At 54.6% G+C, this 27,767-nt stretch overlaps 1 protein-coding gene across 1 annotated transcript; it reads right to left on the bottom strand.

Annotated features, from left to right (window-relative positions):
• Positions 1-9,948: 9,948 nt before the first annotated feature.
• Positions 9,949-23,842, bottom strand: ADRA1D (adrenoceptor alpha 1D; the record flags this gene model as incomplete). The annotated part of the gene is made up of 2 exons (XM_084247051.1): positions 9,949-10,547; positions 22,726-23,842. The coding sequence occupies 2 exons, from the start codon at positions 23,840-23,842 to the stop codon at positions 9,949-9,951; spliced, it is 1,716 nt and encodes a 571-aa protein (XP_084103177.1).
• Positions 23,843-27,767: the final 3,925 nt, after the last annotated feature.

Here is a 27,767-nt window from a genome sequence, read left to right as displayed (position 1 = left end):
AGTATCAGGCTTTTCTGCCCTCCCACTATTAGGACTGATGATGGATCCCTATGGTCCTGAATGCATGCCTGATGGCGGGCGCCTGGAGTAGGGTGTGGGCATATGTAGATGGGATACACCTGGGCTGAGAGACTGGGCTTATAAGGGCGTGTCATGGGGATGCCAGCAGAAACAGAGCAGAAAGCAGAAGCAGAGAGAACCAGAGAATGCCAGAGCACCCAGAAAGAGTGAAGACTTGCTGGGGCCTGGGAGGCCTGCCAGCCTCCCGGCCCCCCAGCTCCCCTGCCTGCCATGTGCCTGGTAAATCCCAATAAAAGTCTGCAACAGCCACTGAGGGCTCCAGGACTCTCTCCTCCTTTACCCCGTCTGCTTGGGTCATAGAGATCCTGCTCCGTGTCCTCCTGCTATTACACACCAGTAAAATAAAGAGTGGGTTCTCCGGATCACAGGTACGGGAATCTTAAAGGACTCCATGAGGGTGAAAGAACCGGAAATGTTGGTTCGATGATTGTGTGTTGAGGAGCTTCAGGTGTGAGCAAGAAAGAGGCCGACTGCCTGCCAGGCACCGCGTAGGTCATAACGGCACAGCGCACAAGACCTTGTTTTCATGTCAACTCAGATTGTGGAGGCGACTTCTCTTGGGAAAATGAAACCTCGAAAACTAAGTAACACAGCAGTGCCACCCGGGTAGGTGGGGATGTACTGAGGTCTGACTCCACAGTACAGGCTCATTCTGTTTACTGCCTGATGAAGAGGCCAGTGCTGGGGTGGAGGGGGTGAGGGGAAATCTGCGGCCGCTGCTGGAAGGGGTGGAACTGGACATGGCCACACTGGGGACTGTGGGGCAGTTTCTACAAGAGTTGACCTCATGCCCACCGGCACATCCACTCCTGGGTGCACACCCAAGAGAAATGAGGGCCTCTGCCTACCTGAAAGATGCAGTAGAATGTTCGTAGCAACATACTGGTAGTTCACAATAGCTAAAAATTGGAATTAGCCCCAATGTCCACTAGTAGATGGATAAAATGTTGTACATTCATACTACGGAACACCACACACCGACATAAAAGGTGAGTGGATGCCTGCAATGACATCTGGTAACCTCAAAAGATGTTGAATGAAAGAAGCCAGACATAGGCTATCCACTGTGCATTATCTTTTATATGAAGTTCAAGAACCTGCAAACCAAAATCTATGGCATTAGGAATGCCTGGGGAGGGAGCATGGGGGACTGTCTGGGGTTAAAGGAATGTCCTGGATCTTGATTTGGGTGCCGGCTGCATGGGCTGAAATGCATCAAGTTGTACACTAAAGATTTATGCATTTTTTCTATATGCAAAACAAAAGTTTCACCTGAGGGTGCCCCTCCCTCTCTGCCATCCAGAACGTATGGGCTGTGTGAATTTCCTCCTTGCAGTAGACATGGTGCAGCCTGAGAGCAGATAAAGGGGAAGGACCTACTGCTGCCCTGCTGGCTGCCGGGTGATAAGGACTGGTCTTGTGTTTACGTAAGATTTCACTTTATCCGTTTCCCTCCAAGAATCTCCTCATCTGGGGACCTGCGGCCATCTGAGGTAGACTGCAGATAAAATTGAGGTTACCAGGACTGGTGTGAGGCTGTGCAAAGCTGTGCTGCTTGGAGAGGGTGCCATCTTAGGGGTGAGGTGGGAGGAGCCGAAGGTGCTGTCCTGGATTTGGCTGGAGCAGTCAGTCGCACTGTCGGTCAGATAACTGGGGGGGGGGGGGGGGGGGGGGATTTAGGTTCTGCACCAACAAAACAAAACCTGCTTTTTCCAGGCAGATAAAAGCAAGAACCATCCAGAAGTGAGGAGAGAGATAGATGTCTCAGGGACACAGGATGAGTGTCTTGCTGTGACTGAGTTTTGGAAGCAGCCTTGGCATTGATGGGAACCCCACAGAGTCTCTGGGGGTGCTTGCGCTGGCATGCTCAGGCCAACACCCATGCCAACACCTGCTCTATAGCTGCCCTCGTTGGAAAGTTTACCAATGGGGAAAGCTCTTTCTTGGCACTGAATTCGTGTAGAATTGGTTGCATGCTTTTTTGGGCTGTGGGCATCAGGGAGACGGCAAGGTGTTGGTTGTGGCTTTGTGAAAACCTCAAATGTTCCTTCAAGGGTCCTGGGGTCCTTGGTGCATACTCTCTTTTTGAGTCTTTGCTGGATGTTAGCTCCTACTTGATGCTTGGGGCATCTGCCTCACCAGCAAACGATTGCAGGAGTGAAGCACCTGTGGTTGGAGCCGCCCTGCATTTAGCCGGGCCTGTCAGGATGAGCCCGGGGTGTGCGGAGCGAGACGGGCTGCTGATTCTGCTCCTGAAAACTGCCTGTCTGGTGAATGGCCCTCCAGACAGAACAGAGTTACATGGGCTGTGATTTCTTCTAATGACTGGCTGGGCAGCTTGTTGAGGCTGATTTGTGTGGGGTGATCCAGCGTCAACAAGCAGGAGTCGTGGCCTTACTGGGATGTGGGGGGCATCCAGGCTGTCCAAGTTCGTGTTATATGTGTGTATTTAATATAAGAAAGGAAGGGGTTGGTCACTGTCTCGCTCCAGACTGGTAGCTGGAGAGGCTGGAGACCAAGGCCTTGATCGCCCCCCACACTTCCTGTGGTGGTTGCACATTGGTGTCGCAGGAGTGTTGTGACCTGGATCTTGGTTAGGGCAGCGAGATGTCAGGCGTATCCTGTGTCAGTGACCTCAGTATTTGTGCAGTTCTGATCTGTTGGCTTGGGAGTTCCCCTCCGTCTCACGGGAGCCCAGGACCTCTTTTTGTCACCTCCTCCTTCTGACATGTGGCACATGGGGTCACATTCATCTACGTCCAGCTCATAGTGCTTTGTGGCTCTCCCTTCCCGCTTGTAAGCAGCATTAGTGCCCTCCCAGCTACATCAGCTGCTGGGCCCCCTTTCTAATTAATTTGGTTTAGGTTTTTATCACTTATGATCAATCCCGACTCACGGCAGTTGGTTCCTGGAGGGGGTTTTCAATCATGTATCCTTGTTTCACTCGCTGTCTCTCTAGCATTCACAACTCTCTTGCCATTTGTTCTCGAAAGCCCAGCAACACAATTCCAGCCATGCAGGCCCTGCCTGCTTTTTCCACAACGTCCTGAGGATGGCTGGAGAAAGCTCCAGCGCCCTGACCCCGGCAGGCCAGAGCCGAGCCCAGCCCACACCACCACGAGGTCTTCCCGGGACCGAACCTCCCAACTCAGACCTCTTGGCCTGCTCCTTCCTAAATCCCCCCTGGCCCATTTGAGGAAGCAGAACCATCTTGGGCTCAGAGCAAACACCCAGGTCACCCCTAGAGACTCTTTCTTTCACACCCCTCATCTGCTCAGCAGATTTGCGAGCAGCAACCCTGTTGGCTCTACCTACAGGATCTGCTCTCTTGTTCCTCCTCCACTGTCCCTCTCCCCTCTGTCCTGGGTGACTTCAGGAGCCTCCCATGAGGTCCCTTCTTCCACGAGTGTCCCTTTTAACCTGTTTTCTACACAGCAGCCAGTGCATCTTTTAAAAATATGAATTCAGCCTTGCACATTCCTGGTTTCCAGCAACTCACATCACACTGAGGATAAAAGATCGTTCCCAACCCCCTGTGTGATCTGCCTCCCAGCTCCCATTTCTACCTCCTTCCCCGGACCCTGGTGTCCCCTCTATCTGCCCCCAGATAGTCACAAGTCCTTTTCCTTGCTGTGTTCAGATCCTTACTCAGCAGGCACATCTCCAGCGAGACTTCCCTGAGCACCTTAAGTAGCACCACTCCCTGCCCTGACTCCTGTTCTTCAGACCCTCTCTTCCCTTGATGTTATTTTATGTGTTTATCTCTGTTATTATTTGTCTATTCTGACCACCCCCTATTGAATATAAGTCACAGTGTCTAAAACAAAGCCTGGGGTAATAGGTTATTGGCACATATTTGCTGAATGGATGAACTAGTAAATGAAGAAGCCACAATGAGTGGTGCTAACCCAGGGCCCAGCATCAGTACTAGCTGGAAATCCTCCTGGCTTGCTCGTCTGCTCTCTCCCCTCCTACCTCTGACACCCTCCCCTAGCCGGCTCCTTACTGTCCGAGGCACAGGGTCTCCTGCTTCATAGACAAGAGAGAAGCCACCTGGAGGCAACTTGGGCCACATCTAAGCCTCCGCAGCTGTGAGAGGTGGAGACAGGACTGGATTCAACCGTGTCCTCTGGCGCCATCTGCTGGCCATGTGGGACCACAGCCCTCTTGCTGCCCGGAGAGCATTGCTTTCCTGTCATTCTGCTGTCTATTCCATCACTCCCTTGCCTAGCCGGACGTAATTTTCTGTCCTCTGAATTCCCAAAGCACTTTAATTTGCTTCCTTCCTGTCTTAATCCTACTTGCCTAGTTTGTCAATAATGCAACCATGTGCCGTAGGTGGCCCCAGGGATTGCATCTCTGCATCCCTACCAGGTCTAGGTTTATTGCCGACGTGCAAAGATGTTTATTAAGTGGCTGAAGGAATAGCATCTTGGGGAAATTCTCATCTTTCCCCAAAGTTAATTTTTTAGGGACACAACTAACTGTAAGAACATTCTTCTAAAAGAAAAAAAAGGAACTGTACAGATAAAGCTAAAATTTCCTGTCATCATTTTTACTTGATTCACAACTCCCCTCTTTATAATTTTGGTGTTTGTACATGTGAGTGTCAGTCATGTAATATTTTGTGTGCACAGTTGTCAATAAGTGGAATCATTCTGCACAGTCTCCTTCAATGTGCTTATCATACAAGCGATCTCTCTGTTTATGTTATGGGTCTCATATGTTCCTTTTAGCTGGCAGATAGCATTTCACTGAACGTCCATGCTCCATGTAAGCATTCGTTTTGCTGAGGATGGCCATTTTATGATTGCTCATTATTAAAACAATGCTGTGATAGCCACAGAGAACGCCTCTGTGTGTACACACAAAGCAGGTCGCTGGATCACGAGGCATAATTATTCTGTTTTTAAGATGCTGTCAAATGATCCTGAAAAGAAGTTTGGCAAGTTATACTCCCACCTATGCAGCTCAGAGAATGCTTATATCCATGCAAGTTGCCATCGGTCAGTGTCACAGAAACATCCATTTTTGTTTGATTGTTTGTTAGCAGGTAGGTGACCCAGGGCATCTCATTTGGGTTTATTTTAATTTGCATTTCCCAACTCATCATATTTTTTTCTTATGATTATTATTAGTCATTTGAGTTTCTTTTCCCCTGGGAATTTTCTGTTCTGTCCCTTAGCCATTATTTCTGTGTTGTCTTCCTATGATTTGCAGAAATATAAAAAATATATCAAGTCTATAGTCTCTTTGCCTGTTTTCTCCCACTCAATGCTGTTCATAGCTCTTTTAACACATGAAAGTTTTAAATTCAGGAATGAACAAACAATATTCTATGATTTGTACATTTTGTAACCCACTAAAGAATATGTGCCTCTATCCCAAGTCATCAGGAGACGCTGAGGCAGAATGGCTATGTGAGGACGAGCGGCAGCTACGAGAGGGAGAATCACAGGAGGATGCCAGAGAAAGCCCAGAGAAAAGAGCGTGTAGAGATTGGTGGGGGGCCCCATCCTCTTGCGCCCAGCTGCCTGTCCAGCTGGTCAGACTGACCCCAAATGAGCCAGTGCACGGGCTGGCTAGAGACCCATGACCCCCGTGACTTGGCTTAAAAGATGAGGGGGACCAATCTGGGTCTCTTGGGAACGAGACTCCCTCCGTTTCTGGCAGGGCAGAAAGAGGTGCAGGCACGAAGCGTGGAGAGCCATGTGGAAGGTGACCTCCTGGAAGGAGGGTCCGAAAGGTCTCAGGTGAGGTCGCTGGAGCAGCCTCCAGTGCCTCCTTCGCTTGGTCTGCCTCCTGCTTCTCAAAGCGCAGCCTATGGGGCCCTAGTTCCTGGATGTCTTCTTGATTCTGCATGCATCCTGCAACTCCTGTTTCTCCCCTATGGCAGTACAATTTGAAGATGAACTTGGAGTCCAGGACTTTGCCTCCCAGTTCCCAACAAGGGGTGGAAATGCCCCTTGGAAAGATATGCCAGCCCAGACCTTCAGGAGAGCCCTATGCAGTCGTCTTCCCTGAGCCCTCACTCCACCTGGGTCAGGCCAGCTCCCCAGAAAGCTATTCTGGGTAGAGGCTGCGGGACCGGTTTAGCCTTTACAAGCATCTGGTTTTGTGCTTCGTTGGAGCCACACGAAGGAAAAAAAGGAAATTCTTTCCAAGTGGTCTGTGAACATGTAACCCCTGGGGGTGCAACAGGATGGGAATAGAAACAGGGTGAGGAGGGTGCTGAGGAATCCGAGCTCCGACAGGTCATTCCGGGGAGGGCAACTGAGGTCCCAAACCTTTCCCCAGGACCTGTCAGCGCCTGGAGAAGAAGGGATCAAGGGACAGGCTGGAGGGGGCAGGGCGGGGCCTGCAGGGCATGGGCACCCATGGGAGGCTTGGCGAGCTGGAGCAGTTGTTCCTGCAGAAGCCCAGGCACAGCTGGCTCCCTGGCTGGGGGAGGACGCAGGCTGGACTCCCTTGAAAACGGTGGAGCCAGCTGGGGTGAGGGTCTTGCAAAGAAGGCGCGGTAGAGCCAGCCACAGGTGGGCAGCGGGCAGTGTCCCTGCAGTGGGCAGACTTTGTAGGTCCAGGACTTCATGAACACCCCGTCAGCCTCAGGCCGCCCTGGGGAGAGAGCCCTCTCCCTGTGCTGGAGGCAGATAGGGCCCCTCTTAGGATGGCCTTGGTGTGAGCTGGGAGGCCAGAGGAAGTCAGGGCTTTGTTCTGAGCAAGGGGGAGATTAGGAGGGGTGTGCGGTGGGCAAGCTCAGGGCCTCTGGACCCTGAAGCCTCAACACGAGGCTTGTCACATCTCGTGGAACAGAAGAGAAGGCTTTGCAGGAAGACATGGGCATGCGTTTGGGGTGCCTGGGAGTCATCCAGCAGGAGGGTGAACGCACGTATCTGCCGCTAGAGACTGACCCTGGGGAGCCATTGACGACAAGTGGCCGTTGAACGTTGTGGAGTGGATGAGACTGTGTGGCAAGTTGAGAAAGGAACAAACCCTGGGGGACATTTAAGGGCGGAGAGAGGAGCTTGAGCAGGAGAGACCACAGGGTGAGGGGAGCAGCGGTCCCCTGGGGCGGGGCTCCGCAGGGAGAGGCAGGGGTGGCAGCCAGTGTGGGCCGAGGCAGGGGCAGAGGGGAGGAGACCAAGGAAATGAAAGGTCCCAGGTGACTTGCAAAAGCGGCTCTGGGGGATGCTGGGACAGAGGTCCCGGAGAGGGTGTGGGAAGCAATGCAAGATGGGTGGCAAGAGGCCCGCGTGAGATGGGGGCGGGGGGGGGGGGCGGGGAGGGTGTACTGGAGCTGGAAGTCTTGCGGGGAGGGGAGCAGGAGTGAGGCTTTCTAAGGATGAGAGCGTGGCTGGACAATGCAGACCTCCGGAGGCTGCTTCTGATTTCCCAGGATCTTCCTCTTCCCACTCACAAAGTCCCACTGGCCTCCCCCATGGATGGGCTTGGAGAGTCTCCCTCTCTACCCCCAGTGCCTCCATATTTCATAGGTGCCCCTGGAAACTATGGCCTCATTTTTTATCTGTCCCTCAGGGACAGTCTCTCCAATCACATGTGCGGGCCTTGTTGGGGCTTGGGGTACCCGAGGACCTGGGAGATGGTGCAGTGAACGCACTTCGTCCAGGGTGTCTCCAAATCACTTGCAAGCGGCTCCCTCCTTCAGAGGGTTGCTGCTGGCCCCTCCAGCCCTCTGGGCCACTCTGAGACCAAGTCAGCAGCTCAGTGCTTTATTGATGAGAACCTGGTCCCCAGACGCCCCCACTGAGGCTTGGCCTCTCAGGGCCCCTGCAGCCCTCCCCTGTCTCCTGAAGGCTCAGTACCTGGTGTGGGGGGTACAGGAGGAGGCAGTTGTATGCAGAGGGCCCCTGTGTGCAGGCCACAGGGGCTGAGGCTTGGACATCAGACACATTTTGATGGTTGTGCACGGTGCCTAGAGAAAGAACTGGGCCAGCAGCCACCCACCCGCCTGCATGCCCACTATCTAGGGCAGGGAGGTGCCCCCTAAAACCTTCCTGTTGTAGGCTCACTTCCACTCTTCTCCCTTGCCCCCACTGCTTACCTGCGGGCTCTGCTGCCCTGGCTGTGGGAGCCAGCATTCGCCCCTTCAGAGGTCTGCTCCAAACCAAGCCTGATGCTGAGCCCCTGCCTGGAGGCCAGTGTTTAATCCTCTTACACTGGTGTGCACCCCATGACACGCAGCTGACTTAACTAAACGGCCCCCCCACCTTTGTGGGAAGACAGTGTGGACTGTCCGCTGGGGCCCCAGTTGTAGGACAGTCAGTGTACTGCAAAGTGGGGCCCTCTTTGGGGTGTACATGCTTCATGCACCTGCCTTCAACTGCCCTTCTTGTGCCTTGGGGAGACAGGGGAGGTGCCAAGCCTAAAGTCCTGACCTGTTCTACACCCATGGGGTGAAATGTCTCTTTCAAGTCCTGGTATCGACTGCCTTGTGAGGCTAGGGTGTAAGATCTAAAATTGTAGTGACCTTTCAAACCGACTACCTCCCTAGTATGGGGTGGAAACTTGGTCCATGCTGGCCCCAGCAGATCGCTCTTCTGGTTTCAGAACACCCCACTCAGCCCCCGCAGGGTGCTATCTAACCAGCTCTCCTTTCACCGGCCACAGCTGTGGCCTGCATGCCAACTGGACATATGTGGTTGGCATTAGCCAGCTGAAGTCTCCACTGCCCGCCTCTCTGGGGAATGTCAATGGTGTGGACATTTTTCTCAGTTACCAAGCATGGTTCCTCGGAAGGGGCGCTCTCGCTCACCTTGTGAGTGCCCGCTTGGGCTTCGTAATTGTCCACCCATCTCACTGATGGCCCCTGTTCCCTCAGCGCTTCACAGATGCATCTGGGGACTGACAAAGCAGACTTGTGCTTATGGTCACTGTCTGGTTCCCAAGACGAATCACGTCAGTTTTAAAAGCCAACAAAATTTCCCAAGTCCACGGTCAGACTGAAAATCCCAAAGGACAGCAGCTAGGAGTTAAGGAGACAGTTAAGTTGAAACTAGAAAGGTGGACGCAGACCCAGTCTAGCCTCTTGTGGACCTTTAGTGCTTGAAGGGTTTTAGGAAAAAAAAAAAAGTCCTTTATGGGTTATAAACTAAAGAGGGACAGTCTGCACGGTTTGCACAAAATAGAAGTACTCTCCCCAATAAATATGTCCTAAAATGACAAGGCTCTCCCCATTGGACGGCTCTGGATCCCAGCGGGAAGTGAGGGGCACAGGCACAGGAGCTATGTACAGAGTGTAAACAGTAAGGCCCTTGGGGGGGAGTAATGGGGGGCAGGGCCAGGTGATGGGGTGTGCATGGAGGAACCTGAGTAGGGTGGAGTGGGCCCGTGGGTAAATACAACAGGCTTTCAGGGTGGCCATCCCATCTGCCACCAAAGCTGCGGGTGGCAGTGGCAGGCCCACTGGGTTCCTCCGCTGGAGAGTCAGGAGAAGCTGTCCCTTGAGAAACCCTGGCCCCTCTGACTTTTTCCCTAGGAGCCGCATGGGGGGCAGCCAGGCAAGGCCTCGCCCTGAGAGGAGGGCAGGTTGTACGCCCAGGGTTCAGGTCGTGGATGGGGTGGTGTTTCTCAAACAGGAACTGGGAGCAAATGGAGCCCCGCAGCCTCTCCCTCCTGAAGCAGGACTTCAGGGCAGCCGTGTCCAGGAGGGGCCGTGACTTTCCGTCCTCCAAGGGCCCTGTCCAGTCCCAGCTCGGAAAGCAGGCCACAGAGCAGCGCCTCCTTCAGTGTCCCGGTGGCTGATTCCGGGGGGCTCCTGCCCCACAGCCCCACAGCCCACACCTCGTGCTCACCCTGCTCTCCGCCCTCTCCCTGTGGACTCCCTACTTGGGGGTTGGGGGGGTGTCCTTAAATATCAGTCTCTCTGAGGTTGCCATAGTCGGCCAAGTCATAGGCCTGGCAGGTGGCGCCCTCGGCCAGGTCCTGGGGGACGCTCAGGGACACAGCCTCCACCGCGGGGCGCAGGGCGCACGCGGGCTCTGCGCGGGGCGCGCTCGCGTTCCCGGAGCGGATCTTGTGCGACAGGCTGGAGACCTTGGCGCGGAGCTGGGTGGTGGGTCTCCGGAACGGCCCCAGCAGCCTCCACTCTCGGAAGGCGCAGGTCGGCTTTCGACGGGCGGGCACCGGAGCCTGCGCCTCTGGGGAGCCGGGGATGGAGGGTTCGATGAGAGCCAGCGGGGCCCCGGGGGGCGCGGCGTCCGGGCCGGGGGCGCAGTCGGGGTGCTGCCCGCTGGTGGACGCTCGCCAGTGGTGGCCATAGACGCGCCAGAGCGGGCGGCGGCGGCGCCGTCGGTGGCACTGGCAGCGCAGGAGGCGCAGGAAGGCGCGCTTGAACTCGCGGCTGGAGCAAGGGTAGATGAGCGGGTTCACGCAGCTGTTGAAGTAGCCCAGCCAGAAGATGACCTTGAAGACGCCCTCAGAAGGTTTCAGTTGCGGGAACAGGGAGCCTGCGGGGAGCAGAGACTGAAGCTGGTTAGATGACCTGGCAGGAGAGACTCTCCTTCTGGAGCAAAGGGGCGGTAATCCTCGGCACCCCAGCAGCCTTGGCTGAGTCAAGTAGGGGCTCTCAGGGTATCTCCCCCAAAAGGGGCGCTGATATGATTCAGGGGCCCCATGAACTTGCATGGGAAAAAAATAATCATTTTCAGGTTATACATTTACCTGAAGTTGAGCATGTTCTTTTTTTTTTTAATATATTTTTTTTTTAAGATTTTATTTATACAAGAGCTGGGGTACAGGCCAGAGATGCAGGGGGTGAGAGGACTCACCAGAGACAGAGTGGGGAGCAGAACAGGCAGACTGACTGAAATACACTGCTGAGGGGAGCAGTGGGTGAGACAGGAGAGGTCTGCTGCACCATGTGGGAATTTCCCTGGCTGGCCGGGAATCAAACCCACGCTGCAGAGGCTGCTGACGGCTTCACAGTGCAGCGCTCAACCCACTGTGCCACGGGGGAGGCCCTGAGCATCTTCTTTAATGATGGGTGTAGCAACAGAGAAGAATTAGACACGATGGCAGGAAAGCACCATTTTTATAGGTAGAAGCTGGCACAACACTGCCAGCTGCATGTGTTTCAACCTACTATCAGCAGTTCCCAAAGATATTTTCCTACCACATCTAGCTGTTGCAGATGTTTTGAAATAGTGCCTAGCTTCTCACTATTTGGCAAGAGCAGTCATTAGAAGACATCACTAGATCTTGTTATTTAATGTGTGAATGTGTCAAATCCCAAATTTCATTTAAAAATCTCTTGACAGGGGCCTCCCCGGTGGCGCAGCGGTTGGGCGCTGGGTTGCGAAGCTGCCCGCGGCCTCTGCGGCGCCGGTTCGATCCCCGGCTGCTCCCCGGCCTCCGGGGGAAGATCCCACATGGCGCGCAGACCCCTCCTGCCGCCCGCTGCTCCCCTCAGCAGTGTACTTCGGTCCTTCTGCCTGCTCTGCTCCCCGCTCTGGCTCTGGTGAATTCTCTCACCCTCCCGCGCTTCTGGCTGTACCCAGTGCATGTATGAACAAAACAAGCAAACAAATAAAATAAATAAATAAAACATGCCTCTATTAAAAAAAAAATAAAAAATAAAAATCTCTTGACAAGTTTCCACTTGTCAAAAAACGGTTTCACCTACAATCCTTTGTATTTTACTTCATGCATGTGAAAGCATGACTTTGAGAAGGTTTCACAGACTTCTCCAGATGCCTCAGTAGTCCCTAGCACCTAAAGGATAAGAATCCTGAATTAGGTGTTGACTTACACCAAACCTGGCACCTGGGCTCTGGCAACCGTGACCTCACTCCCCTGGAGCAGGTGGATCAAATATCACAGGAATGTAGGGGCAGGAGAGGGAGGGTGGGGGTGCTGCTTAATATGGGGCTCAGCCTCAGCATATGGCCTCCAGGAACTTAGAGGAGCCGGCAGGGGTGAGGCGAGTTACAGGGTTTTAGGAATGGAAGGGACGGGTGGGTAAAGGGGGTGTAAATATGGGGCCCTGTAGGAGATGCTCAGAGAAGTTCATCTGACAGATGGAGGCCCTTAGAGGTTGGGAGGTTTGACTTTTATTTTGTGGCCAGCTGGGAGCCATGGCTGACTGTAAGCCGGGGAGAGAGGGGTCCTCATAACACCATGCCCAAGGCTGTGGGAATGCAGGGCTGTGGGCTGTTCCGGTGAGGTGGTCAGGGAAGGCTTTGAGGAAGCAAGTGGGGGGGACACCTGGGTCTAAGCTGTGCCAGGAAGGCCCTCCTTCCACAAACTTCTCCCCGGCATCCCTACCACGGACCCAAAGGTGTCATGTCTCTGCAGACACCTGACAGGGCAGAGGCCTGGTCCGGCGCAAAGTCCACTCTCTCAGCCCCCTCATCTGCAGCGGCAGGGGGCAGAGGGCAGGGGTGTCCTCTCCCCGGCAGAGGCTGCAAGTGCCTGCAAGGCTGAGAGTTCAGGGTAAGGGTCCTGGACAATTCTTGGGGTCTCTCTTTCCCTCGTCCCAAAGATGTAAGATCAGAGTTCCGCACTGCGGGCCAGAGGTGCTGTGCCCCTTTCTTTGATCTGGGGCCCTTGTATATCACCCTCCCACCCCTGGCATAGAGACTCCCTGGCCCCAAGGGGCACCGTGGAGGGAGGGGAGGACCATGTGGCACCACATGGTACGGCCCTTTCAAACCTTCAAGAAGCCCCGAGCAAGTTCTGACCATCGAGTATCATTTCCTTTCTCTCTTTCTGTGAAATGCAGATAGTAATATTCTCTGGAAAGGATTTTTGAAGAGGCATAAGTTTCAGGGCCCAGCATTTTGCAGGCACTTACTAAATACTCGTGATAAATATTCGTGTCTCTTCACTGCCCCTCCACATTTCTGCAGCTCTCGAGAGAGCCCTCAGGTCAGGGAGGGGACGCGGTTTTCCACTCCCGAGTGGAGACCCGGTGGGCTTGGGGGCGCTGGGGCATCAGCAGGGTGTGCTAAGAAGCGGATCTCCTTTGGGACAGGAGTTGGGCAGTTGTTTCTGGAATGTGGGGGGTCACCAGGGTGGGCCTCAGACTCCAGGAAGGCGGCCCTCCACACAGCATCCCTCAACGACTACAAAGTAAGACAGAATGCTGAAAATAACTTTCTGACTCAGGCCAATTCTTTTATATTTAGTCCAGAATGACAAATCAGTGGGCTATGCTTTCAGCCCCAAGCCTGAAGCCGGCCAAAGGGCATTGCTATCAGCAGAGTTTTACCCAGAAGGGCGGGAGCCTGGGCATACTGTAGTGTGGCCTGGGCCTTGTAAGCATCAGCATCTTCACTTCTGCCCCACTAACCTGTGCGGAAGTCAGCTGCCTGCTGGGAATTCCTTACCCACAAAGTGGCTGGGACCCTAGCCTCACCTGCCAACCCCAACACGTTCCTGCTGTGTCCTCTGAGCTTCTGTCTTACTGGGGCTCTCCCAGAAGTAGACCCTGAAACAAGGATTCAAATGCAGGCCGCTAATTTGCAAGGTAAATGAAACAACAGTAGTGGAGTGGGGAAAAGAAAGGAAAGAGGAGCCAGTAGCAGTTTCTGAGTTCGCTGCCACCATGGGCACCTGGGGAGACAGGGGAGACAAGGGAGAATAGAAACCTCAGAGTGATCCCACCAGGGAGGTGTAAATATGGGGCCTTGTAGGAGATGCTCGGACGTGGGGTATCTCTACCCATTCCTGTCAGTCATTGGCTGGGTGCTCCAGTGGGGTGTGAACTTTCACTGGGGATTTTAGTGGGCAGAGTAAGTCCCTGGCAAAGGCTGGTGCCTGGAGGAAGCTGACCCCTTGCAGGGGAGATGGGTGGCCACCTATAGCCTCTGCCACTTTGTTTCATTGGCTCTGCCCGCCATGCAGATGTCTTGCCAGAAGAGACGGATTTCTGTGCCTCAGGCTTCAGTGTCACGGGAGCAACTCCCCTCACAGACAGTGGTTCTGAACCTCACACCTGCCTCTGCATAGAGTGCTGAGGTCTATCCCTTCCGGGAACCCTGGCTCACCCTGCTGCCCCCACAGCTTCTCTCATGGACCCGCTGCCTTTTGCAAGAGTCTCTGACAGCCTGTCTTGTAGGCATAAAGCTGTGCTAATGCATCCTGACAGTTGTCACTGGAAGCCAAGTTCCTGGTGGGATGCCCTCCCTCAGCCCCCACCTCTCCATCCGGGCACCCAGAAGCACCCCCTCACCCTCTTTTCTCTTGTGGTCCTGCTTCTCTATGTGGCCTTAGTCTGTCTTCATGGGCACCAGCCGAGTGGCCACACTAGCTTCTCTGTGCCTCTCTGGCCACAGTGGGCTCCCCAATTTTGCCTCTGAACTTTGGACCCTCCTGGCATGCCCTTCCTTCTTCTGCCACCTGGTAGTACCAGCTCCAATGACACCTCCTCCTGGAAGTCTTCTTCCAAGTGCCAAGAACACCACAGGCAACCTTTGGGTTCCTGCCTCTCTCGTCCTTAAACAGTGAGCGCCCCACACCATGACTGGCTCATTGTAGGGACTTCACACCTTTTATTTTTTGAGCTATAATCGACATAGAACAGTCTGTTGGTTTCGCGTCTACAACAAACTGATTCGATATTTGTATACATTGTGAAGTGATCACCAGGAGTCAGTTAACATCCATCACGCAGAGTTGAATTTTTTTTTTCTTGTGATGAGAACTTTCAAGATCTTCCCCCTTAGCAACTCTCAAATACACAACCCAGTATGATTAATGGGACTCCTTGCTGGACACACGCCATACGTTCTTGGACGGCCCCCCATCCATCACTAACTTCTGTTGGTCCCGGGATCCCCCCACTTTGTGCCACTCCCTCTCACCCCTTTGGTTCAAGCTACTGTGATCACCTACCTGCTGTGTCCTTCTCAGTGGGCTCTCTGCCCCTGTCCTGCTCTGGTATCGCACAGCAGGTGGGGGATCCTTTTAAAATATGGCCCGAGCATTTCAATCCTTCGCTTCAAAATCATTTTCACTGCTGACTGCTACTTCCTGTCCTCTCTCTCTCTCTCATCTGCGCTTTGACTGGCTGCCAGCCCTCTGCATTTCTCCTTTCATCTCTTTTTTCTTTTGTCTCCTTCTCTGCTTGGCTGACTCCTACTCACTGGCCCTTCAGCCATGCTCTTCTCGAGCCTTCTGGGCCCATGACCTTCTGGATTGAGGTTGTCCTCTCCAGCCTGATGCTAACTCTGGAGCGAATGCCCTGTCCCTGCACAGGCTCAGAGTCGGCCTCAGCTCTGTGCCCTGTGTTTCCAGCGACCTCTCCGCCCACTTTCAGCTGCTTCCCCTCTCCCGCCTTGGCTCCCTTGGCCTTTTCCCTCTCTACAAGCCTTGCACCCACTCCCTCCTGCTTCTCCAGAGCTGCTGATTTCACTTCCTTTTTCACAGAGAAAACAGAAGATGATGAAGTTGGGGATCCGCTCAAATCTCCCTCACCTCTTTCTCGTGGGTAAGAAGGAGTCTCTCCTCCTGCCCAGGGCTCGTGTCCCTCCTCCTGGACAGGACTCTCGGTCCATGAGTGGCCCACGAGCTTGCTCCCCGACCTACCGCGGTGCTCCCTCGGCTGGCTGTCGGCTGTGCCTCACTCCCTCCTTCCCACCCACACCTGCAGTCACCTCCTCCGCACCTGCTTTTCACTCCACTGCTTTGCTACACAGCCCTGCACCAGGCAGAGACTGCTCTCAGGCATCGGGGGTGCCTCTCATCTCACCCCTGGCTTCCAGGATGGAACACCCCTCTCTTGGCCTTCCACTCCATGTGAGTTTCCTTTGCTGTTTCTTCCTCATGTCCCCACTGCTTCTTATAAGAAGGGTCTTATATCGCTTCTCTTTACCTTCACCTGGAAATTTTATCCAGGCCCATGGTTTTAAATACTGATTTGGTTAACATTGCCCACATCTCTTTTTTTTTTAAAGATTTATTTATTTATGCATACAAGAGCTGGGGTGCAGGCCAGAGATTGGGGTGGGGGGTGAGAGGATTCACCAGAGACAGAGTGAGGAGCAGAAGAAATGCCCACATTTCTATCTTTAGCTTAGACTGCTTTCTCAAATCTCAGATCCAGATCCAACAGCATCCTAGACATCTCCACTGGCATCTCATGCGGATGCTGCCCTCAGGAAGCTTATATTTCATTGTGCGAGGCTGGCAATATAGAGGGTAAATAGAGAGAAAATGTAAAGGTACTAGATGGTCTAAGAATCTAAGGAGAAAAAGTAAAGCAGGGAAGGAAAACAGGAAGGGTGTGTGTGTGTGTGTGTGTGTGTGTGTGTTTGGGAGAGGTGATATCAATTTTGGATATAGTGGTCAGGGAAAACCTGCTGAGAATGTGACGTTTGAATAAAGAGCTGAATGAGGTACGTGCACATCTGAGCAAGGAGCACTGCAGGCAGCAGGAACCACATGTGCAAAGGCCCAGAGGTGGCTCTGCTGTTTGCAGAATGACAAAGAGACTGGTGGGGATAGAATGGAGAGACCGAGGGCAGAGATGAGGGAGATGAGGTCAGGACTCAACCATGAGCCTCCCCCTGGAGCCCTCTAACCTATCCAGACACCATCATCCCCTCAGGGAGTTCAGCAGCCTCCTGTTTCTTGCTTACACCCTCGTACCTTGAACCTATCTTCAGCCCAGCAGTTGGGATGATTTGTAAAGCGATCCTGTCACACCCAGGTTCAAAACCCTCCAACAGCTGCCTTCCTCCCTCATGGCAAGACCCTGTGACCTACACAGCTCAGGATGAGTGGGTGTGAGCGGAGAGTTGCTCCTTCTCTGGAGAAGCGCCCTCAGCCGCCGGGAGAGGCTTCACCCGGGAAGGGCCACTCCCCTCCAAGGAGGCAGCCGGCGACAGACGGATCGGGCTGTGTGTGGAGACAGCGAGGCCAGCCCCTTTGCCTGGGTGGCACAGTTCTGGGCTGCCGCCCTGCCCCAGAGCTCCCCACGAGTCAGCCTGAGACTAAACTTAGAGGCCTGGAAGGGGCTGTTCCTGTCTCCCATCTACTTGCTTCCCTCCCTCCTCACAGGTGTCTCCCAGCGCTGCCGCAGGCCATTGCTCACACGAGATCCCCCATCAGGCTCTGCACTGAGACCCGACCCAAGACACTCTTTGCCAAAAGGGCAGGTTTATTGTAAAAAGAGACGGGGGGGGGGGTCAAGGACGCTTGCACAGACGCAAGCGGGCAGAAAAGAGTTGCCCCTGAAAGGGAGAGGTCAGAGAGGCCTGCCTGGTCACGGGCGGCAGCCTGGGGAGGAGCTGCCTCCGCTGCTTTGCAACGGGAGAAGGTTGGTGAAGAGAGGCACCTGCGTAGTCACAGGCGGGCAGGACGGCTGATGCCCAAGACGGCATGGATGTGTCGTCGAGATGTTTTGCTTGGTCCCCAAACCACAACCCAGGGCTTAGTTCTAGCGTGCCCCCCCAAACCTCTTCCCGCTGCTGAGAAAAGCAGGGGATGAGTGAGCACATTCATGTCCCTTCCTCCCCATGGGACAGGTGGGCTGGAGTGGGGGCAGTGGCCACGTTTACCCACCTATGTGAAGAGGTGGTGAGGACACAGTCAGGAGATGACTGTTGCAGAGGACATGAGTTGGTCAGGCTTTTTGTGCCACTAGCCTCTGTGGCCATCACCTGCGGCCTTGATGGTGTTAATGCAGAAGGCGCTTGGCAGCGTGGGTGCCGGGCACGCGTGTCTGACTGTGGACACCTGGAGTAGGGGTGTGGCCATGCGTACGTGTGCACACCTGAGCTTAGGGGCTGGGGATATAAGGGGGCATCACCCCAATGGCTATGGGGGGCTGCTACGAGAGGAGTGGCTACAGAAGAGGTGAGATCACAGACAATGTGCCAGAGAGAAAGAGCCCAGAGAAAGCAAATAGAGATTCCTGTAGGGCTGGGAGGCTCAGTTGTCATCAGAGCCTCCTGGACCCCCTGCCTGCCTGTCCTGAGCCTGGTTGCCCCACTAGAACCACAAACACAACTCTTGCCTGCTTCTCTCTGCTCTTGATCTTGTTCTCTAATGCAGACCTCCATTATCTTGAACCCACCTGATTTCCTTCCACCCGCGTTTTAGGGCATCCCTGCCTGGAGTCTGAGCAACTATCCGGGGGATCAGGCAGCCCCTGGTCAGAGGAGGCAGGGACCCTCCTGTGTCAGCAGGTCAGCCTGCTCCACACAATGTGGGGGAAACTGAGTTGGCCTGTGCAGTTGGGGGTGGACGGGGGCGTCTGCAGCCTGGCTCACCACAAGCCAGACCCCCCTCCTAAGAAACAGGAATGGGCAGGTCCAGGAGGAGCTGCTGAGATGCTGGTTTGGGCTGGGGCTGACTAAAATGGCTGAGCCTCTCTGTAGAGCGAGCTCTGAAGTCTGGGGCACTGTGATTAAGGGCACTCTCTGGCATCACCAGAAGGGAACTTATTCTTGGCAGAACGTCAGAATTCACAGCCAGCCTTGCTCATAAATCGTAGCCAACCATGAAATATCAGGCTGTACCCCAACGTCTCCCCTTTCCCACCCACTCCATCCTAACGACTTTTCTTTCTGCAGCCAGACATTCTCTCTGGTCAGAAAAAGTTTAGCAGGGTTAAAAATACTATACCCTTCTATACATTCAGGTTCCTGCCTGCCGCCAGGACTTGGAGAAAAGGAATTCCCAGACCCAGACTCCCTTCCTCTCTCCTAGTTCTCCAGCTGCTCCCGGAGCTGACCCTGGTGCTCAATAGCTCCTTCCCCAAGAGAGGCTGGGACCCCTGTCTCCAGCAGACCTCATTGCTATATTGTAAAGAATCAGATAAGCCTTTCTAATAAGACAGAGTTGAGGGAGAGTCATTGTTAGGAGAAGTTCTGGACACATCTCCACGTTGTGTGTGTGTGTGTGGACAGAGGAGTGGTCGAAGATAAGGAGGACCAGGGAGAAACTAAGAGAGAAAGATTTCTTAAGAAAGAAAGATACCTTAGGAGGGAGAGTCTGAGTTGAAGGGGAACATGTAGGACTTTGGGGACACCCTGAGAACTACCCCGAGGAGGAGGGGGCCTCACTCTGGAAAGTGTGATTTTTCTTTACTAAGTGATCAGCTAGACACCAGTCTGTACATGAGAACTCACTGCCAAATTTTCAAGAATTTTGCAAACCACTTAAACATCTCTTTGGTAGACTGAAATTAACCATGGTGGGAATACTTACACCATGGAAATGGGCAGATGCTACAAATTCACTCCCACTCTAGAACCAACTGTTAAACATGGTACAGACACACCACTGTGTACCACATGTGGACAATAATCTGATTCAGGGTTTGAGACTCACAGAAGTAGCTGGAGGTGAGGGAGTAGAAGATGGCAAGAGAGGGTGACGTGATGCATCATGGGACTTGCTAGCCAGGGAAGGGAGACCTAAATGACTGGAGAGCAAGATGACGGGCAGAGATGTGAAGGCTTGGTCAGGTTGAGGTCAATGAGCAAGCCAATGTAATGGGAGTCAAAGAGGAGATAAACTCAGGTGGTAGAGATTCACTGAGGATTTGCAGGGGGGTGAAGGGGTGAGCATAGATCAAGGTACATGGTACGTACACCAGGATATGGCCCTAGCAGGAAAGGAGGGCAGGGAAAATACTGTGATTTCTAGGCCACACTGTCAGTATGGGCCAGTCTCAGTACAGTGGAGTCACACTAACCACCAGGGTAGGGATGAGAGTAGGGGAGAAAACATGTGACCCAAGTCTTTAATGAATGGGGCAAAATGATCAACAGTCCATGAGATATCTAGGACAAAGACAGCAGCAGGAGTTGGGCAGAGGACAAGACCATCAGAGGAGGAGGGACCTGTGCCCCAGGACAGAAGTCCACCCCCATTACAGAAAATGCAATTTATTTCCTAACCCTGCCTACTGAGTCAGTGACCAACCAACCCAGATGCAACGAACAGCTGAGTTCAGACTGTGGCCCTTAAGTGATTGTTCTCCATGAAAACAGACTAGGCTCTTTGGAGAAATGGCTCCTTTTAAGCCCAGGGGGAAAAAAGCACAAGCTAAGCTTGAAGCATCTTATCAGACCAGAAATTGAGGAAACTCTCACATCTCTTTGGTTGTGCCAAAGATCTTAGGAGGCAACTTAAAAGTTAAACTCCAACCATGATGTCTGTACTATATCACAGATTTAAAAATCATGGTACTACAGTATTCACAAAACCCCAAATGGTCAGCTTTGGGAAGAATGTTAAGGAATTAATTCTACTTCCGATAAAGGAGATCATGGGACATGATCATTTTCTGTATTCTTTTCCTGCATAGATCTTATTTCAAGCAACCAAACAGCTAGTACAAAATTCCTTTTAGAAGTCTAGTGTATGAACGTAGAAGGAATGACAGAAATCAGATATCACCACTTTAAGCCCGGTAATATAGGGTTCAGGCCATCAGTGGCTGATGGGACACTTTATAATGGACAAATCAGGCTGACCGCATCTGAGCCCCCCATTAATCTAACAAATATCACTTGGTCTATCAACCTGCGTATGTGTTTGGAACTTTCCATGATTAAAAAAAAATCCATAAATAAACCCCAACTCATTTTTTACTATAACCACTATAAAATAGTTAGCTATTATATTTAACTTTTTTTAGGTCACATAAATGGGTGTCAGACACCCCCATTTAATATTACTTAATATGCAGCAATATTAAGGAGAGTTGGTTGTTACGTTAAGAGAAATAAGCCAGTTTCAGAAGGATGGCATGCTTTCACTTGCATGAGGTGTCTAAACTATCAAAATCACAGAATCTAGGAGTGGTGTGGTGGCTGCCAGGGTGGTTATTGGGGTGTGTGTGTGTGTGGGGGGGGGCTACGAAGTTGTTCGTCAAAGAGCATAAAGTTTCAGTTAAACAAGATGAGTAAGTTCTATGAATCTGCTGTATCACGCTGTGTCTACATATTGTGCACTTAATCAAGAGGGTAGATCTCAGGCTAAGTGTTCTTAATACAATCATAAAAAAAGATAGGGGGCTGGATCTGCCCCCCAGAGCAGTCCTTGCTTCCTGCACCATTGTTTCTCATCCGCCAGGCACCCCTGGATGCCGTAGGTGCGGTGCACTTCTGGGCCAGGGGCCCAGTTAGACACTAAGCAAGCAACACAGATGTGAGCACAGCTAAGGAAGTAGCCTGTGTCCCGAGGGATAAAGGACAAAGACAGAGATGCATCTGGGAAGTCCTCTCTGAAGAGGGGCAGGGAAGGAGGCAGGCGGGGGTGGGGTAGGTGGGTGGGGTAGTCCAGACAGAGGGCAGAGCAAGTGCGAGGGCATGAGCTTGGCTTGGACAGGAACGGAGAAATGTCGGAGGGGGGAAGGAAGCAGTGAGCAAGGGAGAGGCAGCAGTGCCTTGAAGCCAGGGGTGGGTGGTTTCTTACTTAGGGCCCTCCTAATAGGAGGGGTGCCACATGCTGGGTTTGCCCCCACTGTCCTGGTTTGCGCTCCTGTTCCCAGTGTAACTATTCCCAGTGCCGCATTTTGGTTTAGACAATAACAAACTTGGAGGTCACTCTCTCGTAGGCCATGGTGGAGAGTTTGGGTTTTGTTCCCAGGGCAGAGGAAAAGCACTGAGGGGCTTCAGTAGAGAGGTGCATTCTAATTTATAATGCATAAAGGTCACCCTGGCTGCTGCGTGGAGAAGGCCTGCAGGGGAGTAGGCGGGAGGCCATTGTCCCCTTTCTGACTCAGCCGCAGTGTGCAAGGAGCCAGGCTGGGAAAGGCAGGGGCTGCCAGGCTTGGGGCAGCTGAGCTGCGGGCGTGGGCAAACACTTAGGGCCCAGGGGTCCCCAGAGCTGCTGGCCCCCCTCCTCTTACTCTGCTGACCCAGCTCTGGGCTTGCCAAGAGGAGCTTTAAGAGGTGCAAGGAAGCCCCAGAGGATACCTTCCAGGAAGGCAGGGAGGCTGGGGAGACAAAGAGGAAAGTTCTCCGGAAGAGGTAAATGACCCAGTAAATTTAAAACATGACAATCAACCTCATTAACTTTCTATTTGATAACCTGCTCCAGTCCCTTTCCTTCTCACCCCCACACAGCCACTCCAGCCCCTGCACCTCCAAGAGGGGATTTCAGAATGGAGGGCCCAGGGCGCTCACACACCAGCTGGTCTCAGAGCTCAGGCAGCTTCTAAACTGAGTGAGAGCGGGGAGAGAGCTGTGGCTCCTGGTGTCTCTGGATCTACACGGTGATGCCCAGGGCCTGCTGCCCATGAATGAATGAACACACTTAGACCCACCCACTGGTGCATCTACCTCTGGGGTTGGAACTTCTGTCTGGGATGTGGCAGGGGGAGGACATGGAGACCGCATATACCCAGCCCCCCACATGCCACAGGCAGCTGCCTGCACAGATTTCCATGGAGCTTGATCTTTTATATGTGGAGAGATCAGGAGTGTAACACAACCCCTGCTCTTGTAATGACAACCAAGAGGGGGAGGGGCGGAGAAGTTCAAAGTCTATGAAACATCCCACCAGCGTTGTCCCCCACAAAGCGGGGCGTGGGCACCTGCCTAAGAGACCAGAGGACCTTCTACGTTAAGGTGGAGCCACCTGAGGGGCCATCCCTGTCCGGGCGCAGGGAGGCACAGTCCCTGGCTCAGGAAGGAAGGGAGGGGCTGGTGGGAGCGGGTCACTCACCGAGCGGCAGCACGAAGAAGAAGGGGAACCAGCACAGCACGAAGGCGCCCACGACGATGGCCAGCGTCTTGGCTGCCTTCTTTTCGCGGGAGAACTTGAGCAGGCGCACGGACAGCGAGCTGCGGAAAGTGTGGCCCTTGGTGCTGCGCATCCCTCCGTGCGCCCCGTCTGCGTTGGCGCTGGCGCCCCGACAGTGGATGCGCAGCACGACGTCGGAGGCCTTTCCGCGCTCGCGCTTGACCCCCGCCTCGAGGCTGCGGGTGGTGCTTCGAGCCACCACGTACACGCGGCAGTACATAACCACGATGATGGCCATGGGCAGGTAGAAGGAGCACACGGAGGAGAAGACCGCGTAGCCTGCCTCCTCGGTGATGCCGCAGAAACGCTCGTCTGGGGGCACCGGCTCCTTCCAGCCCAGCAGCGGCCCCACGGACACCACGAGGGCCACCACCCAGAGCAGCACCAGGATGGCGGCCGCCTTGCGCTCGGTCATGATGGCTGGGTACTTGAGCGAGTGGCGCACGCCCACATATCGGTCCACCGAGATGGTGCAGAGGCTGAGGATGGAAGCCGTGCAGCACAGCACGTCCACGGCGGCCCACACATCACAGAAGGCCCGGCCGAAGGCCCAGAAGCCCAGCACTTCCATCGTGGCAGAGAAGGGTAGCACCGTGGCGCTCAGCAGCAGGTCGGCCACGGCCAGGTTGACTATGAAATAGTTGGTGACTGTCTGCAGGTGGCGGTTGCAGGCCACCGAGAGGATGACCAGCAGGTTGCCCGCTACAGCCAAGAGGATGAAGGCGGCCAGGAAGACGCCCACGCCCACTCCTTGCGCGCTCACCACCAGCCCCCCGACGGCCGCTGTGCTGTTCACCTCGCCGCCAGCGCCCGCGCCCCCCGGCTCGGCAGCCGAGCTCCTGTTGTCCTCGCCGCCGCCCGTGCCCACCACGCCGGCCCCGCCGCCGCCCACGGCTCCCGGCACGCCGCCCACCGCCGGGCCCTCCGAGGCGGCCGTGCCGCCCGCGCCCCCCGCGCCGCCGCCGGTGCTGGAGCCGCCGGCGCCGCTGTCCGGGCGGGGTCCCTCGAAACTGGCGCTCAGGAGGTCTCGGAAAGTCATCTCAACGCGCGGCCGTCGGGGCCCGGGCCCGGGCGCAGGGCGAGCGGCCGGCAGGGAGGGGGGCGCCGGGCATAGCCGCCGGGCGTCGACTCCAACCCAGCGTCGCGGCCCCGTCGGGGTCCTGCCCAAGTCCCGGGACGCGGGGCGCGGCTTACCCGCCGGTGCAGCGGGGCCGGCCGGGGATCCCGGAGACCCGCCCCGGAGTCGGACCGAAGATCCGGGGCCGGCGGTGCGCGCGGCTCTCTGAGCGCGCCCGGGCGAGCGGGCGAAGCGGCGGCTCCGGGCCGGGCGGCGCAGGCAGCGGCCACTGCGGTGCTCGCCACTGGGCGCAGGGGGCGGGACGGAGGAGGGGCAGCGTCGGGAAGGAGGAGGGGGCGACCGGCGCGGAGAAACGGGGCGCCACCCACACCCCCCGGCAAAAGGGGCTCTGAGCGCAGCGGAGCCGGCGTGACGGGGTGTGGAGGGGCCGCTGGCGGGCGCCCCGGTCCGCGGCGGCCACCCCGCCTGGCTGCGGGTGCTCACGCGCGCGCTCTCCCCCCGCCGTCCGCGCCGAGCGCTTTCCTCGCGCCTCTCCGGGCTCCCTCTCCCCCTCTTTCTCTCGCTGCGAACCCCTTCCTCCTCCCGCCCTTTCTCCAGCCTGGCGGTCACTTGCTCGGTGCCCTTGGGCGCGCGGAGTTAGAAGGCGCGATTCCTGCCTCTCGGGTTCCCGGCTCTGGCCGCCAGAGAGCAGCAAGCGCCCGGGACCTGCGGGCTGCGCGCTGGACCGGGCGCCGCGGCGGGTCACCTCCCGGGGACTGCCTGGATGGCTCTGCCGCCCTGCCTCCCGCTCTCGGGCCTCAGGGGGGGCGGAGGGGGGCGCCTCAAACCACTGCCCAGTGCGTTGGCATAGAGAGCGCCCTGGAAAGGGACAGAACTTGTCCTGGCTTGTGCTGGGCACAGAGTCAAGAGACTATATGGTTATAGCCCTCGGAACAGGTCCAGGACACATTGGGCTGCAGATGCCAACTTCTGCATGGGGACTTTATGCCACGCCAGGTCTGGGAATTGAACTTGCTATTGCTGCACTAAATAAGTGGCCGGGTTCCGGGGCGGGAGGGTTTAAGTGCTGGAGGGTGAGAAAGGCCACTTGGCTGGATGGTTGAAGAGCGGGGGAGAACCCTCCGGCTCCAGATTTAGTCGACTTGACCTCCGTGTCTCAGTTCCTCATCCATAAAATGAAGATCCTAGTGGTGTCTACCCGATGGTGTGAAGGTTTAAAGGAGTTAACACGTTATAGGGCCCCAGGGCAGTGCCTGCGTTTGACAGCTGAGTGGAGCTTGGCAGGGCAGGTTCAGCCCGGGGAAGGCAGAAGGCAGAGGGGGGTGTGGAGCTGATAAGAATAGAGGCCACAGGTGGAGGGGAGGGTTTGAGGAACTTCTTGCTGGGCAGGGGGAAAGACAAAGGGAGATCATTAGGTCAACATGAACCTGCTAACCAGCCTGCTGTCTTATGCAGGCACCATGCTGAGCAGGTGGGTGGCAGGGGAAGGAGTATTGCAGAGAGGATAATGCCACCAGGTAGGTCCAGGCTGAGGAAGTCTTTAGCCAGGCAGGGGGATGGAGGCCCAGTAACTCATTTGACCTTCATACCCTTAGCTTGACACCACTGGTGTCTAAAACTCTCACTTTACACATGTGGAATTGAGGCACAGAGGTCAAGCTGCCTAGTTCTGGAGCCAGACTCTCTACCTCCCCTCCCCCTTAAACCCTCCTGCCAAGTGGCCTTTTCCACCCTCCAGCCCTGAAACCCGCCCTCTCTACTCCTCTTACTTAGTGTAGCAATAGGAAGTTCAGTTCCGATATCTGATTTGGAGGGAGAGGTGACTGGGAGGGGGCAGAGGACCCGGCCCCACTGACTGGGAGTGACACGGGAGCTGGATATCTGAGTGTCCTGAATGACAAGTTGCTTTGAGATACAGCAGAAAATGGGGAAATGCTGAGATGGGTCACCCCCTTGCACTCTGCTTCTTCAGCCCGGGAATTCAAGGCTGTTACAGTTGTAGCTTGGATGCAGCTCTTCCAAGCTGGATCAGCTGTCCTATTACATTTTCCACCTTTTACTTGGGTCTTTGGGAACTTACCATGGAGGGTGAAATGGCAACAAGACAGCTTATAAGAATTTCATGGCAGCAAGTAATGAACAAAAGCACCACCTTGGGTTTGGGCTGTCTCTCTGCAGGGAGGGCAGAGGGCGCTGGAAGGAGAGGCCAGGAACTCCTTGTATGGGAGTTTTTTGTTGTTGTTTTTTAAAAATATTTATTTATTTATTTATACAAGAACCGGGGTATAGGCCAGAGGCACGGGAGGGTGAGAGGATTCACCAGAGACAGAGTGGGGAGCAGAACAGGCAGACTGATGAAATACACTGCTGAGGGGAGCAGTGGGCGAGACAGGAGAGGTCTGCCACACCATGTGGGACCCTTGCCGGCCAGCCAGGATCGAACCCATGCTGCAGAGGCTGCGGACAGCTTCACAGCACTGTGCTCAAACGCCTGTGCCACCAGGGGAGGCCCTGTATGGGAGTTTTGATGGCAGGCTCTGTGCCCACGACTGGCAGCCATCTGACGGTGCAGAGGAGAGGGGACTCTGGTGAAATACAGCTGATTCAGGCTTTAGTCAGTTTGCAAGGACAGCTGCCAGTGGGACACATGGTCAAGAGCTACAGGTGTCACATTGTGCCTGATTATGGTCTGGGAGCCCGCAGAAGGCTGTCTGGCAGTGAACTTGCCAGCAGAGGGAGGAACTGTGGGGTGGGGGGAGGGGGTGGGTGCTGGAAGAAGATAGGGCAGCTTCACTGCGTTTCAGCTCTTCCAGGTCTCAGAAAGTCTACAAGAGGATTTTGGAGGTTCTGGAGTTCTAAGTAGAGGAGCACGGAGGGGCAGGAGTTGTGACATTGCCTATGAGTTTCCTCTACCAGCTTCTCAGATGCTTACATGGGGAAGGGGTCACATAGCTATGGGGACTGGTGAGTCTGGGAGACTCTGCCAGCCCTGGGGCTCCCTGTGACCCAGCAGCGTGGATCTAGTGTCAGATGGAGAGTGAAACACCTACGTTTTACTTCTCTCCCTTAGGTGCCCCCTTTAGAATGGGAATAAAGAAAAAGGAAAGGTTTATCCCATAACTGAGAGGGAACTACTAGGCTGATAAACCTGGACTTTAGCCCCTGAAGAGAAGGCTTGAAAAAATCCTACTAAAAAGGGTTTGCTATCTGGACCGAGACTGCTCATGAAGATGGCCCAGGGTACTTGTCACTTCAGAGTTGGACGCTGCACGGGAGAGGACGCTGATGCATCTGCTGTCCTGTGGTCAGTCTCCAGGCCTCACCCGCTGAGCCCAGGCAGCCTTTATTCATTAATTCAAGGGGATATGATGAGAAAAGCCAAGTCCTTGCCATCTGAGCTTCACATTCAAATGGCAGAAGGTGGTACCAAGAAGTGTTAGGAGAACTTCCCTGTTGCTATGGACAAAAGTTTTCTTTGGGTTTGATATCTGGGTTCTAGAGATTCCTTTCAATTAAATCTTCAAAGAAATTCCAGATCCAAAGGGTCCCTTTTCTAGCACCTCTCCACATCTGAATAGCAGGGGAGCCTGGAGGGTGCACAGTCAGGCTTGTCCTTGAAGGTGTGGCTGTAGATGCTACTTCCTGAAACCAGGTTCTATGAAGAACATCAACATCCATTCTCTGCTTTAGCTGTGACTGGATCGCCAGCCATTATCTGACCTTCAAGCTTGCCGTGGCCTGACCCTACCCCTGCCTATAACCTGGCCCGTAGCCTGGGCTGACTCACAACCTAAGCCTCCCTGATCTCCCTGATATGTCAGTTACCCAGATACATACACCCAGCAAGGGCATTAGGTGAAGACGTGAGGGCTCCACGCTTCCCTCT

This window comes from Talpa europaea (assembly GCF_964194135.1).
Source record: "Talpa europaea genome assembly, chromosome: 11".
NCBI classification, from domain to species: Eukaryota; Metazoa; Chordata; class Mammalia; order Eulipotyphla; family Talpidae; genus Talpa; species Talpa europaea.
The sequence above is the reverse complement of the archived record's forward strand: the minus strand, read 5'-3'. Positions and strand labels throughout refer to the sequence as shown.